This window comes from Lepus europaeus, chromosome 6 (genome assembly GCF_033115175.1).
Source record: "Lepus europaeus isolate LE1 chromosome 6, mLepTim1.pri, whole genome shotgun sequence".
In the NCBI taxonomy this organism is placed as follows: Eukaryota; Metazoa; Chordata; class Mammalia; order Lagomorpha; family Leporidae; genus Lepus; species Lepus europaeus.
Genome location: NC_084832.1, coordinates 91,176,788 through 91,191,384, shown reverse-complemented (window position 1 = coordinate 91,191,384; position 14,597 = coordinate 91,176,788). Strand labels below are relative to the sequence as shown.

At 39.7% G+C, this 14,597-nt stretch overlaps 1 protein-coding gene across 1 annotated transcript in view; it reads left to right on the top strand.

Moving 5' to 3' along the window:
- The window catches only part of MTMR6 (myotubularin related protein 6), a 43,626-nt gene that overhangs the window by 19,855 nt on the left and 9,174 nt on the right, over positions 1 to 14,597 (top strand). Inside the window, exons 3-9 of the mRNA XM_062194565.1 lie at positions 234 to 396; positions 2,041 to 2,198; positions 2,656 to 2,784; positions 8,253 to 8,387; positions 11,400 to 11,532; positions 12,692 to 12,801; positions 13,593 to 13,718. Of these exons, the coding sequence (XP_062050549.1) occupies positions 234 to 396; positions 2,041 to 2,198; positions 2,656 to 2,784; positions 8,253 to 8,387; positions 11,400 to 11,532; positions 12,692 to 12,801; positions 13,593 to 13,718 (954 nt within the window). The remainder of the gene's footprint in view (positions 1 to 233; positions 397 to 2,040; positions 2,199 to 2,655; positions 2,785 to 8,252; positions 8,388 to 11,399; positions 11,533 to 12,691; positions 12,802 to 13,592; positions 13,719 to 14,597) is intronic.

The following is a 14,597-nucleotide window of genomic DNA, read 5'->3' as shown; positions in this document are numbered from 1 at the left end:
AGATGCAATCTTCAGAGTTTGATGATGTATTGAATATGTGAGGTAAGGGAGGAAGGGTTGAAGTCACACCCTTATTCTGCTTCAGGCATGCAGTCATTTAAAACTTAAGTTTGAGCATGTGGTATTTTACATTTAGACTTTGAGGCCAACATTCCTAACATCTACGCGTTGTGGAAGAGAATACATATTTAGTGCTGTCTAGATTGCTGATTTGAATTTTTTTTATACTGTAGATATTGCACCACCATATTGCCTCAGTAGAGAAACTCGCTTTGACTACTTCTGGATGTCCGCTTGTCATTCAATGCAAGAACTTCAGGATTGTGCATTTCATTGTTCCCAGAGAAAGAGATTGCCATGATATTTACAACTCTTTGCTACAGCTGTCAAAACAAGGTATTGTTCTTAGAAACCAAAATTAAAGGCTCAGTCTGAGATGGCTGTTTTACATAATGACTCTTTATTGATACTGTATACATCAGGTTGCTCTTGAAGTCAAGTTCTTATATTCTTACTATGGTTCTTACTCTTATAGTCAGGTTCTATGCTCCCAAACATTGGTTTAGAAATAATTAGAAACTAGTGGTCTGAATTTTAAGAATGGTGTCCAAGTAAGGGGTAATAATAAGGGAAAAGTAAAACATTCAGTCAAACTTAAGCAAGCACAGAGTTTTATTAATGTTTTAATTTTTTTAGCAGCTTAACATTTTTTAAAAGTGAATATTCCACAATCAAGGGGAATGACATGGATATTGATGCTACTATGTGAAAAATGAAGGAAGCTGAAGTCCCTCCAGTGGCAGTAGGACTAAAATATTTAATGGATTCTGATGAGAAGTGTGGAAGTTAAACAGAAGGACAGAGTGAATCTGTTTTACTAGAGGTAGAGTTGAAAAGGATACAGCCTGCAAAGAGGTGTCCTCGCTGCTTATACCCTGAGGATCTGAGGCTTCCTTCCCTAGCAGAGCTAGGATTATCTGTTGAATTGCATTTCAGTTGTACAACCTGGATTGCAGCCTGTATGAGTTTGTCTAGACCAGGTCTGTCTGTGTTCATTCTTTTCTCTCGGCACCCAGAGACTGTAATGTCCCATTGTACCAAGTTAAGCCAGAGCTTGTAATAAACATGGTTCTGTGACTCCAGGTCTCTTCATTGTTCAGAAGTAAGTGCTTTCCAGAGTTCTGTGCCACCACTGCCAGTTTGGTCATTGATGTTCTGTAGGAATAAGCATTCATGTTCTATGTGTCTTCTGTAGTTTATCATTATAACATTAGTCTTTCCACTTTACATCTCATTTGGGAAAGGTGATGAGTTAGAGAAGATACCTATTTCTGTTTTTTAAATTTTACTTTTTTAAAAAAGATTTATTTATTTGAAAGGCAGAAATACAGAAAGAGAAAGGGAGAGAGAGCAAGAGAGAGAGATCCATTGATTTTCCGTTCATTCTCCAAATGGCTGAGAGAGAGAGATCATCCATTTCTTGGTTCGTTCTCCAGTGGCTGCAATGGCCAGGGCTGGACCAGGCTTAAGCCAGGAGCCAGGAGCTGCTTCTGGGTTTCCCATGTTGGGTACAGGGGCCCAAGTATTTGGGCCATCTTCTGCTTATTTCCTAGGAGCATTAGCAGGGAGCTGGATCAGAAGTGGAGCAGCTCGGACTTGAGCCGGTGCCCACATGGGATGCTGGCACTGCAGGTAGAGGCTTAACCTTCTACACCACAGCGCTGGCCCCTAAATTTTACTTTTAAGAAAAAGTATTTTAATATGATTTAACATATATGTTTGTTTATTTAATAATAAGAAAATAAAAATAAATAGCTTGTTGATGGCATAAATTGAATCTCAGATTAATAGATCTGTCTTCAGATCTAGTCATTTGCACCAAAGAACTTAGAAAAGATTAAGTTCAAATATGTTCAGTATTAGCCATCTCTGAAGATTTTAAAGAAAAAAAATGGAGGAAAACTGAAAAACTGCTTTTAGTTGTAGCAAATGAAGTTTTATAAATTGCTTTTTAACATTTTTGTGTTTTGTATTCTATAGCAAAATATGAAGATCTCTATGCATTCTCTTATAATCCTAAACAAAATGACTCAGAACGACTACAAGGTTGGCAGCTCATTGACCTCGCTGAGGAATATAAGAGGATGGGAGTGCCAAATTCAAACTGGCAGCTGTCTGATGCCAACCGAGAATACAAGGTAACTTAGCCATCTTTTGGAGAAACTGAGAAAATGTTAGTATCAGAGTGTCAGAGAGTTTTATGGTAGAGAATTGTCTGTGTATTGCAATGTGCTTGCCTGCAGTAAGTTTAAAGTTTTTTTTTTTTAATTTGAAAGGCAGAGAGAGAGAGAGAGAGAGATCAGAGAGAAAGGTCTTCCATCCACTGGTTTACTCCACAAATGGATATAACAGACAAGACTGGGTCAGGCTAAAGCCAGGAACCAGGAACTCCATCCTTGTCTCCCAATTGGATGGCAGGGACACAAGTACTTGGGCCATCATCCATTGCCTTTGCACGCTCATTAGGGAGAACCTAGATTGGAAGCAGAGCAGTGGGGACTTCAACTGATGCCCCAGTCTCTGCCATGATGCTGGCTCTATGTCATGATTTTTAAATTATGAGTAGACTGTTTATGTTTAATTTGATATTTACAGATTTGTGAAACTTACCCCAGAGAGCTTTATGTTCCTCGGATAGCAAGCAAACCAATAATTGTTGGTAGTTCCAAGTTCCGGAGCAAGGGAAGATTCCCAGTTCTTTCCTATTATCATCAAGATAAGGAGGTAAGAAGCTTTTCTTTTGAATTTAAAAATATAATTTTAACTCCACTTTAGATTTAGATATCCAAAATAACGCTAAATTTTACGTAGGTCATTATTTTAATGTTGCTAGTAGAGATGTGCTGGCTTTTCACTAATTGCATTTTTGAAATTTTTAAACAAAACTATTTTGAAACATAGAAACTTTCTTCTTTTCATTTTCCTTTTCCATCCCTCCTTTCCTTCCAGTAGTGGCTTGAAAACAAGTACTGTTTTTTTCCCCTTGTACTTCTCTTTTGATTCTGCTTATATTTTGGGATAGTAGAGTTTGACAAGCCAACTGTTGAGAGAGGGAACCAAGGGCATTTCAGGCTCCCATTATCATTGCTCTTCAAGATTCTGCAATATGAGGAGGTAGAACATGAATCTTCATACTGACATACTTATAGAGATTGCTAATTACAATAAAACTTAACTTTTGTAGCCTAACAAATAGACCGGGAAGGTCTGTGTCTGTGAGTGTAGTGCTTTTTCTTTTCTTTTAAGATTTATTTCTTATTTATTTGAAAGGCAGAGTCAGAAAGGAGGAGAGACAGAGAGATCTTTCATCTGTTAGTTCATTCCCTGGGCTGGGCCAGGCTGAAGCCAGGAGCCTGGAGTTTCTTCTCGGTCTTTCAGTTGGATGCAGGAACCTAAGCACTTGGGTCATCTTCTGCTGCTTTCCCAGGCACATTAGCAGGGAGCTGGTATTGGAAGTGGAGCAGCTGGGTCTTTTTTTTTTTTTTGACAGGCAGAGTGGATAGTGTGAGAGAGAGAGAGACAGAAAGGTCTTCCTTTTCCGTTGGTTCTCCCCTTAATGGCCGCTGGGGCCAGCGCACTGCACTGATCCGAAGGCAGGAGCCAGGTGCTTCTCCTGGTCTCCCATGGGGTGCAGGGCCCAAGCACTTAGGCCATCCTCCACTGCCTTCCCGGGCCATAGCAGAGAGCTGGCCTGGAAGAGGAGCAACTGGGACAGAATCTGGTGCCCCGACCGGGACTAGAACCTGGTGTGCCGGCGCCGCAAGGTGGAGGATTAGCCTATTGAGCTGCGGCGCCAGCTGCAGCTGGGTCTTGATCCAGCATCATATAGGGTACCAGCATTGCATGTGAGGCTTAACCTACTACAACACAACACCGGCCCATGTATAGTGCTTTACATGCATATCTTCATATTTAAGATTGGCTCTGTGGGAATAAGAGAGGGAGGAGATGTACAGTTCGGCACATGCTCAATTGGACTTGCCCCAAATGGTAGAGTTAGAAACGTACCAAGGGATTCCAATTCAGTCCCATCAAGGTGGCATGTACCAATGCCATCTCACTAGTCAAAGTGATCAGTTTCAGTTCATAATTGATCATAATGATAGGATTAAGAGTCAAAGGGATCACATAAACAAGACTAGTGTCTGCTAATACTAACTGATAGAATTCAAAAGGAGAGAATGATCCAACATGAGAAGCGGGATACACAGCAGACTCATAGAATGGCAGATGTCCTAAACAGCACTCTGGCCTCAGAATCAGCCCTTAAGGCATTCGTATCTGGCTAAAAAGCCCATGAGAGTATTTTAGGCATGGAAAGACAAGACACTGTGGCAAAAAAAAAAACAACAAAACAAAAAACAAAACAAAACCTAAATGAAAGATCTCTGTGAGTGAGATTCCAGCGGAAAGAACAGGCCATCAAAGAAGGAGGTACCTTTCTCTGAAGGAAGAAAAGAACTTCCACTTTGACTATGCCTTGTCTAAATAAGATCGGAGTTGGCGAACTCAAAAGGCTTCCATAGCCTTGGCAACTCATGACTAGAGCCTAAGGAGATTACTGACACCATAAACAAGAGTGTCATTTGTTAAATCAACAATAGGAGTCACTGTGCACTTACTCCCCATGTAGGATCTCTGTCCTTAATGTGTTGTACTATGTGAATTAATGGTATAACTAGTACTCAAACAGTACTTTACACTTTGTGTTTCTGTGTGGGTGCAAACTGTTGAAATCTTTTCTTAGTATATACTAAATTGATCTTCTGTATATAAAAATAATTGAAAATGAATCTTGATGTGAATGGGATAGGAGAGGGAGCGAGAGATGGGATGGTTGCAGGTGAGAAGGTTATAGGGGGAGAAAGCCACTGTAATCCAAAAGCTGTACTTTGGAAATTATTAAAAAAAAAAAGAAAAAAAGATTGGCTCTGCTAATTACTTAGGCCTTTCTTGTTTACAATTGTTGTTTTTGTGTGTGGTCTTTTTTTTTTTTTTTTGAGAGGCAGAAGGACATGGTATGTGAGAGAGAGAGTGCATGCCAGAGTCGAAAGCTGGAAATTCAATCTGGGTCTCCCTTATGGGTGGCAGGAGCCCAGTTACTTGAGTCTCCACTGCTGCCTGCCAAAGTCTGCATTAGCAGGAAGTGGGAATCAGGAACCAGAGCCTGATACTGAACTCAGGTACTCTAATGTGGGACACTGTCATCTTTAATCTCTGGGCCAAATGCCTGCCCCACCCTGTAATTGTCTTATGGGAAAACAAGTTCAGAGGAGCAGATCACTTTCCCTGTGTCTTATAGCAAGCAGATTGAGCAGTTTAATGCCATTTCTGACTCCTCATCCTTTGTGGCTTGGTTTTTATTTTCCCTCTGGAAAGCTTTAGAATCTTCTTTCTCCCTAGTTTTCTGAAGTTTCACGATGATGTGCATTGGCATATCTTTAAATTTTATCTAGAAACTAGATTTCAGCTTTGGAAATGTCTTCTCTATTTCTGTGGTAATCTCCTTTCTTTTTATTACTTTTCTTTGTATGGTAACTTGTGTGGATTGACAGTTGGGCTTCCTAGCATGAACCTCCATTTGCCTTAGCTTTCTCTATTTCCCATTTCTCTGTTTTCTGGTCAATTTCCTCAACCTTATCTCTAGTCTATCTCAGGAATAATCCATTTTTGTGATAATTTTTCTTGTGTTCAAGAGCTCTTTCCTATTTTCCAAAAATATTTTAGACAGTTTTCTCAGAAGCAATGTCTTAGTTCTTTATATTAAGTTTTTTTGTTTGCTTGTTTTGTTTTTGGTAAAGAATACTTAGCCTTCTTTTTTGCTCAGAATTCTTTTTTGTCTGTTTTGTTTTTCATGTCTTTTAAATATCTGATCCTTGGCTGGCCTCTCATATTGAAGCTGTTTAGAGGTTTATGTGCATGAGTAGTCTGTATCTTTGGATTCTTTCTGTTGTGTAGGTTGGTTTCATTGAAGAGGAATGTTCTGATTTTCATGATAATGTGTATGTAACTCTGGCTGTGGGAGGAGAGGGTCTCATGTTTTGTTAGATAGGCTTTACTTTTTTAATCCTTCTGTTTTTATGGGTATAGGGCTTCATCCTGCCCACAGTGGTGCCTGTTGCCTGGAGTATTCAGGTTAATCCTCTTCAAAGGGTATCATTAGAGTGAGGGGGGATATGAAGGGTCTTAACTACTCTTTAAAATGGCATTCGAGTGAGTTCTTCTTTCAGTGAAAATCCTCACTTAGGCCTTCAGAGGTACTAATTCCTGAACCTTCCTGGAATTTTTCTGCTCAAAATTCCTTGCTTCTTGTTGATTTAGGGAGTTGTCAGTTTGCTTTACTCTGTTAAATTTACTATCATTTGCCAATCTGCTGTCACCACCCCAAATTTTATTGACATTTCCATTGTTTCCTTTCCCATTTTCTTATCCCTGTGGTCTTATATATTTTAAATTTATTTATTGCAACTCTAGTTGAGTTTTGGAATGGAGCAGACGTAGAAGTTAAACAGAAGTTTCATATGCTAAGTCATAGGAGGGTTACCTGGTTATGGGTTCTGACACACCCATGTTTGTGGACATTGTTTATTGGAAAGCTGGGCTGAAAATAGACATTCAGTGCCCAGTTTAAGAAATCACAAAATAGTTCTAACAAGATTTTAATAAGTCAGTACTCCTTTTACTATTCTATTTTGGTAAGTTTTCATGGTTTTATTATATGTGTGAATTTAAAATGTATAACTGAATTTATATATGCCTTTTTCCCCTTAATGATATTGTAGTTGGGGTGTTTGAGTAGAGTTAAACTGGAGTTGGCATGGATGAGATTGGAGAAAAAGTATACTGGTCTAAGTCTTTTTATCTTTTTCACAACTTAATAGAAAATATTTAGCCATCCTTCACTACTTCTTCTTCTTTTTTTTTTTTGTTTTTTGACAGGCAGGGTGGACAGTGAGAGAGAGAGACAGAGAGGAAGGTCTTCCTTTTTTCCGTTTGTTCACCTCCCAGTGGCCGCTGCATCCGGTGCACTGCAGCCGGTGCACCACGCTGATCTGAAGCAAGGAGCCAGGTGCTTTTCCTGGTCTCCCATGTGGGTGCAGGGCCCAAGGACTTGGGCCATCCTCCACTGCCTTCCCGGTACACAGCAGAGAGCTGAACTGGAAGAGGAGCAACTGGGACAGAATCCGGCGCCCCGACCGGGACTAGAACCCGGGCTGCCGGTGCCGCAGGCAGAGGATTAGCCTATTGAACCGCGGCGCTGGCCTCATCCTTCACTACTTCTCAGAGATATTCTTGCCTTCTTAGATTCACTATATATATATATATTTTAAGATTTATTTATTTATTTATTTGAAAGAGTTACACAGAGAGAAGAGAGGCAGAGAGAGAGAGGTTTTCCATCAGATGGTTCACTCCCCAATGGGCTGCAACAATTGGAGCTGCGCCAATCTGGAGACAGGAGCTTCCTCCAGGTCTCCTACACGGGTGCAGGGGCTCAAGGACTTGGGCCATCTTCTACTGCTTTCCCAGGCCATAGCAGAGAGCTGGATGGGAAGTGGAGCAGCCAGGACTTGAACTGGCACCCATATGGGATACTGGCGCTTCAGGCCAGGATGTTAACCTGCTGTGCCATAGTGCCGGCACCAAGAATCACTATATTTTAATCTATACTTCAATTGAAATTCATTTTTTTTTTTTTTTTTTTAGTTTGTCTCATTTTCTATAAATCTTGCTGATTTCCATTTAGAGATCTGAAAGCCTTTGGAAAGTAAAAGTTCAAATGTCACTATTTTAAAAATCCTATTCTTCATGTTTTGACTAATTCTTTACTTGAATTTGAATTGAAAGTACCCCAAAATCTAGAGCACAGAATGTAGGTATTTAATAGTAGATTACTTCATAGAGAGTTGACTGAATATTGCTTCTTAGGACCCAAGTTTTTTTCATTAATTAGGTAAGGATTCTTTTAGTTTTCTTGGAAGAAGTAAATATTGAGAAAATTTGTAGAGCAAGATATTGAAATAGTATTTAATTCAAGTAGGATTTCAAAGTTAATGCCTTCTAATGGTCTTGCCAACTTTTAAAGATTGAATATTTGATTTTAATGTTTTTGGTTTTCTTTCTTTTAAACAGATTTTTGAGACAGTTTCAAAGATCTTTGCATCATCTGTTTTCTGTCTTTTTAAATTTAGGCTGCCATTTGTCGATGTAGTCAGCCACTGTCCGGATTCAGTGCCAGGTGTCTGGAGGATGAACATTTGCTTCAAGCCATTAGTAAAGCCAACCCAGTCAATCGCTATATGTATGTCATGGACACCAGGCCCAAAGTATGTGTCTTAAATACAGTCTAGTACATTTTTTTGCTTTAATTAATGGGAGTTAATAAATTTGCCCATGTTTAAGATACAGGAATCCTAATTTTAAAGTAGCCAAGGCTCATCATACTAAGGAAATCATTCTTTAATGTGTGTCAACTTAGAAGACCATTTACCCAGTAACACAGATGGTGATTTCATTTCATTTTTCTTTCGAAAGATTTATTTTATTTATTTGAAAAGCGGAGTTACAGAGAGAGAGAGAGAGAGACTTTTCATCTGCTGGTTCACTCCCGAAATGACCGCAATGACTGGCACTGAACCAGGCCAAAGCCAGGAGCCAGGAACTTCTCCCAGGTCTACCATGTGGGTTCAGGGACCCAAGTCCTTGGGCCATTTTCCACTGCTTTTCCAGGTGCATCATCAGAGAGCTCGATCAGAAGTGGAGCAGTGAGGATAGGAACTAGTATCCATGTGGGATGCCAGCATTGCATGAGGCAGCTTAACCCTTTATGCCACAATGCTGGCCCCAGTTGGTGATTTCTTTTGTCTTCTGATATGTAAGAAAATTTAAGAAAATTAAATTTTTTTGTTGCTTTTTCTTAAATTTGTTTATTTGAGAGGCTGAGAACAAAAGAGAGGGAATGAGAGAGTACTGTAGTACCCTGGTTCACTCCCCAAATGCCCACAATGGCTGGGGCTGGAGCTGGAGCTGGCGCTGGCCTAGAGCTAGGAGCTGGGAACAGGAACCGTAGCTGGGAATCTAAACTAGGCACTCTGATATGGGACACAGGTCTCTTAGTCTGCTTTTAACTGTTATGCCAAATGCCTGCCCCAGGAAAGCTGAATTTTATATTGAAAAATCTTGATGGTATGTAAGTCTGTTATGAAGAAATACTAAATTGTGTGTTGTAAAAAATTAGAAATTGTTATTACTCTTTTTAGAAGTTTAAATTGGCAAAACATTTTGTGTTAAAATAATGGATCTTAATTTCAAATATTCAAGAAAATAAGGAAAACTAAACTAAGTTAATTTAGGAAACATTCACTAGGGAGTTATACTTTCAGCATCTCTATTCTGAAAATCTGAAATCCAAAAACCTTTTGGGTACTGATATGACACCACCGCAAGTGGAAAATTCCATACCATAAAACTTTTTTTCTTGTATGAAATTATTAAAATCTTGTATAAAATTAACCTTTGGTCATATGTGTAAGGTATAGATGAAACATAAACTAATTTCATGCTTAGACTTGAGTCCTTCTGCCAAGGTATATATGCAAACATTCCAAATATCATAAAAATCTGAAACACTCTGGTCCCAAGTATTTTTGATAAGTGATATTCAACATGTATAAATCATAAACAAAAAACTGTTCTTTCATGCATCTGTAGTACAAAGCTAAATTTTTATCATTCAAATGCTAGAATCCTTTTTTTTTTAATAAGCATTTAACCAGTTCATGTAGGATCCTGAAGCTAAAATAATTAAAATCCTCAATGGTAATAGCTAACATTACTTTTAATTTTTATTATAGCATCGCATGCAGAGCTGGTGGGATACACAAAAGGACATTGGCAGAATTATAGTGAGGATTTCTTCAAAAATCTGGAGTGATGAGAGAATAACAGAAAGCGATGAGAAAAAGCGAGTGAGCACTATAGAACACAAGCAATTCAGGCAGCTTTGTGAAAGAAATGGTAGCTCTTTCTGAAGTAATTCTCATCATTATGCAGTCTCATAAAAGATAATGGAGAAAACCAAAAGATGTTAATTTGAGTAAATGGAGAAACATTTAAAAACTAAAAATTGAAAATTTCATAATATTTTGTTAAAAATAACAGACTTTCCATTAGGAGTCACTAGTGCTGGTGTTGTCTCCTATAAGAAAAATTTCGTTCTACTTTGCTGTGTAATCTGGGTTAATTAATTGGATAGAATTCTTTTTAAGTAATATTAGACATGAAAGATAATTTTAATAATGAGACGTTCTGAAAATGAGCTGTGCTAGTAATTTATTTTTCAGGGCCTAACAGCTCTTATGTGTATAGTTGTCCTCTACACAGAAAATGTTTGTTTTCTTTGATTGCTACTAGTTAAACTTAAAATCAGGTAGTAATAATGTGGAAGTGTTTTTAATATCTGAATTTTAATTTTACTGTAGTCCTCATAGGTCCTATACACCAGTGGACTTAAAGTGTATTTGCTGTTACTTTGGGGTCCCAGTCCATTGAATGAAAAGCCACTTTTTCTTTCCACTTAGATTCTGTTTTATCCAAATTCATAAGAATACTTAGTATAGTAATATACTGTATGAAATCCTGGTCTGAAGAGTTAAGCATGCGAAAATCTAAGTGAAGCTGCATTAAAATTTGATCAATAACCAAAGACCATGGGCTGTGGACAGTCTTTTATTTTCCCCTAGTTGATTTTGGGACTGATTCCTAGAGGTGTAGCAGGATAGTGGACTATATGCCATATTGTGCAGTTAGGGGTCTCCAGAATCTCTAGTATGGAGGACCAAGTAATCTGAGGATACTTCATGTCTGATTTTCAGGGCCACTGTGGCTTTCTGAGTGAGCAGGTTCTCGGGGCTTGTTCTGAAGTGAATCTCCAGGAGTTTGATTCTGTGAAAGAAAAGCCACCAGCTTTGCTCCCTTCTGAATTTGGGATTTAGACAGGAAATATTTCTTTCTTTTTAATTTTGAAATATTACAAACATATGGAAAACTGACTAAAAACATAAATGAAGTACCTTCATGAAGTACTTATGGGGACAGTCTGTGTGGACCTTTCCATTATACAGCAATAGTAGTGTTGCTTTGTAGTACCCTTCTTCAGTGTTAATAACATGGGCGGCGTTTTACTGTTGAAGGACTGTAGCTAATTAGATTTTGATGAGTTCATTTAAGCTCTCTCCTAGCTAAAAGATGGCTTAGTTAGTGTTTTCTTGACATTTCGCCATATTAATGTAAGAGATAAATATAGTTTGTCTCTAAGTTTCTAAAATTTCTAATTTTAGCTGAATGCCATGGCCAACAGAGCAGCTGGAAAAGGTTATGAAAATGAAGACAACTATTCTAACATTAGATTTCAGTTTGTTGGAATTGAAAATATTCATGTCATGAGATCCAGTCTTCAGAAATTATTGGAAGGTATGATTATTGATTACCTTGTCAGCAGTTTTGTCCAATAGAAATAAAATGCTGGCCAGTGCCGCGGCTCACTAGGCTAATCCTCCGCCTTGCGGCGCCGGCACACCGGGTTCTGGTCCCGGTCGGGGCGCCGGATTCTGTCCCGGTTGCCCCTCTTCCAGGCCAGCTCTCTGCTGTGGCCTGGGAAGGCAGTGGAGGATGGCCCAAGTGCTTGGGTCCTGCACCCACATGGGAGACCAGGAGGAAGCACCTGGCCACAGGGAGTGCAGTGGAGGATGGCCCAAGTGCTTGGGCCCTGCACCCGCTTGGGAGACCAGGAGAAGCACCAGGCTCGTGCCATCGGATTAGCGCGGTGCGCCGGCCGCAGCGCGGCGGCCATTGGAGGGTGAACCAACGGCAAAAAGGAAGACCTTTCTCTCTGTCTCTCTCTCTCACTGTCCACTCTGCCTGTCAAAAAATAAAATAAAATAAAATAAAATAAAATAAAATAAAATAAAATAAAATAAAATAAAATAGAAATAAAATGCTAATCACATGTAATTTAGAATTTTCTAGTAGTCATACTTTTTTTTTTTTTTTAAAGATTATTTATTTGGAAGTCAGAGTTACACAGAGAGAGAAGGAGAGGCAGAGAGAGAGAGAGAGTCTTTTATCTGCTGGTTCACTACCCAATTGGCCGCAGTGGCTTGAGCTGTTCTAATCCGAAGCCAGGAGCCAGGAGCTTTTTCTGGGTCTCTCATGCGGGTGCAGGGGCCAAGGACTTTGGCCATCCTCCACTGCACTCCCGGGCCATAGCAGAGGGCTGGCCTGGAAGAGGGGCAACCGGGACAGAATCCGGCGTCCCGACTGGGACTAGAACCCGGTGTGCCTAGAACCTGGTGTGCTGGCGCCGCAAGGCAGAGGATTAGCCTATTGAGCCGTGGCGCCGGCCATCTGCTACAGTATTTTAAAGGAGATTGGAGTATTTTTTTTAAGCGCAAGGAATTAATAGAGAAATGTACCCCCAAATCCTTTATTGAGCATCTTTTTCATTTATAGAGTCTTGCCCACTTATTTTGTCCTCTTGTTTCTCAGAATTCACTCACATGCAGAAATCTTGAAAACAAAGCATGGAGACAGTAGCCCCATTCTAACTGGAATGTCTTTTCTTCTGTTTCAGTCAATGGTACCAAAGGACTTTCTGTCAATGATTTCTACTCTGGTTTGGAGAGCTCAGGCTGGCTTCGCCATATCAAAGCTGTTATGGATGCTGCAATCTTCTTAGCCAAGGTAACTCTTTCTCTCTTATATTTGGCTTGGGGATCATAATGGTAGGGGAGGAGTGGACTTATTCCATTGGGTGCTAGTTATCTATTCCAATCACATAACTTTTATTAACACTTTTTTTTTTTTTAAGAGTTTGTCCCTGGACTTCCAGGAAGTATTTTGTTTAAAGATGTATTTATTTATTTGTAAGTCAGAATTACAGAGAGAGAGAGAGAGAAAGTAAGAGAGAGAGAGAGAGAGGTCGAGTTCTTCCATCTGCTGATTCACTCCCCAGATGGTTGCAATGGCTGGGCCTGGGCCAGGCCAAAGCTAGGAGCCAAGAGCTTCTTCCAGATTTCTCACATGAGTGCAGGGGCTCAAACATCTGGGCCATCCTCCACTGCTTTCCCAGGCACATTAGCAGAGAGGTGGATCAGAAGTGGAGCAGCTGGGACTTGAACTGGCACCCATATGGGATCCCAGAGCTGCAGACAGCGGCTTAACCTGCTGTGCCACAGTGCTGGCCCCTTAATGTTTTACTTTTTAAATAAGGATCGCTTTAACTTGAGGTTCAAAACTATCTTGTAGTGCTTGATGTAAAGACTTTAAAAGAAAGTTCTTAAATTCATTGAAACATTTTAAATTGTTTGTTTGCTTTGTGTTTTTCTGGGTTTCCTTTTAAATTGTGCTGTGATAATGTTACCGTTGTAGGCATAGCTCTTCTTTACAGTGTGTGCTGTCTGCTGGTAACTAGAACTTACTGATTAACCTGAAATGTATCCTGCTGGGCTCTAAGTATGTAATCTTCTCTTCAGGCAATAATGGTTGAAAATGCAAGTGTGTTGGTACACTGTTCTGATGGTTGGGATAGGACTTCCCAGGTGTGTTCCCTTGGCTCTCTTCTGTTGGATTCCTACTACCGCACAGTCAAAGGATTCATGGTAAGAACTTAGTTAGACCAGTGGTTCTTTTTTTTTTTTTTTTTTTTTTAAGGATTTATTTATTTATTTGAAAGTCAAAGTTACACAGAGAGAAGGAGAGGCAGAGAGAGAGAGGGAAAGAGAGGTCTTCTATCCACTGATTCACTACTCAATTGGCCAGGATGGCTGGAGGTGCGCTGATCTGAAGCCAGGAGCCAGAAGCTTCCTCTGGGTCTTCCACATGGGTGCAGGGGTCCAAGGACTTGGGCCATATCCTAATGCCTTCCCAGGCCATAGCAGAAAGCTAGATTGGAAGTGGAGCAGCTGGGACTCGAACTGCTGCCCATATGAGATGCTGGCACTATAGTTGGCTGCTTTACCCGCTATGCCACAGTGCCGGCCCCAACCAGTGGTTCTTAAGTATAAATAATTTGTCTCCCCAGGGGACATTTGGCAATGTTAGGAGACAGTTCAGCACTAAAGCAAATGGTGTGACTGCCATCTAGCTGGTAGAGGCCGGGGATATTGCTGAACAGCCCGTGGTACAAAGGGCAGCAGCCACAAGGAATTGTCTGGCTCAAAATGTCATACTGAGGTTGAGAGACCTTGAGTTAGACTGATTTCTTCTGTGTTTCCTCTTGGACAAAAGGCTTCGAATTGAAAGTGATTTTTTTTTCTAAAATGTTATAATTAGAATATTCAGTATTTTCTCTGATTTTTAGCTAACAGCTGTAATATGGTAAAACAAGACACAAATAAGAGTACATAAAACTATATTCTTGAGGAACTTCCTATTTAAAATACTTTCATTTAAGTTTGATGATAATGTATTAGGCATGTTTTATATATGATAAATTTCTAATTGACCATTTTTTTTGCTTTGTGAAGATAAGCCCTGAT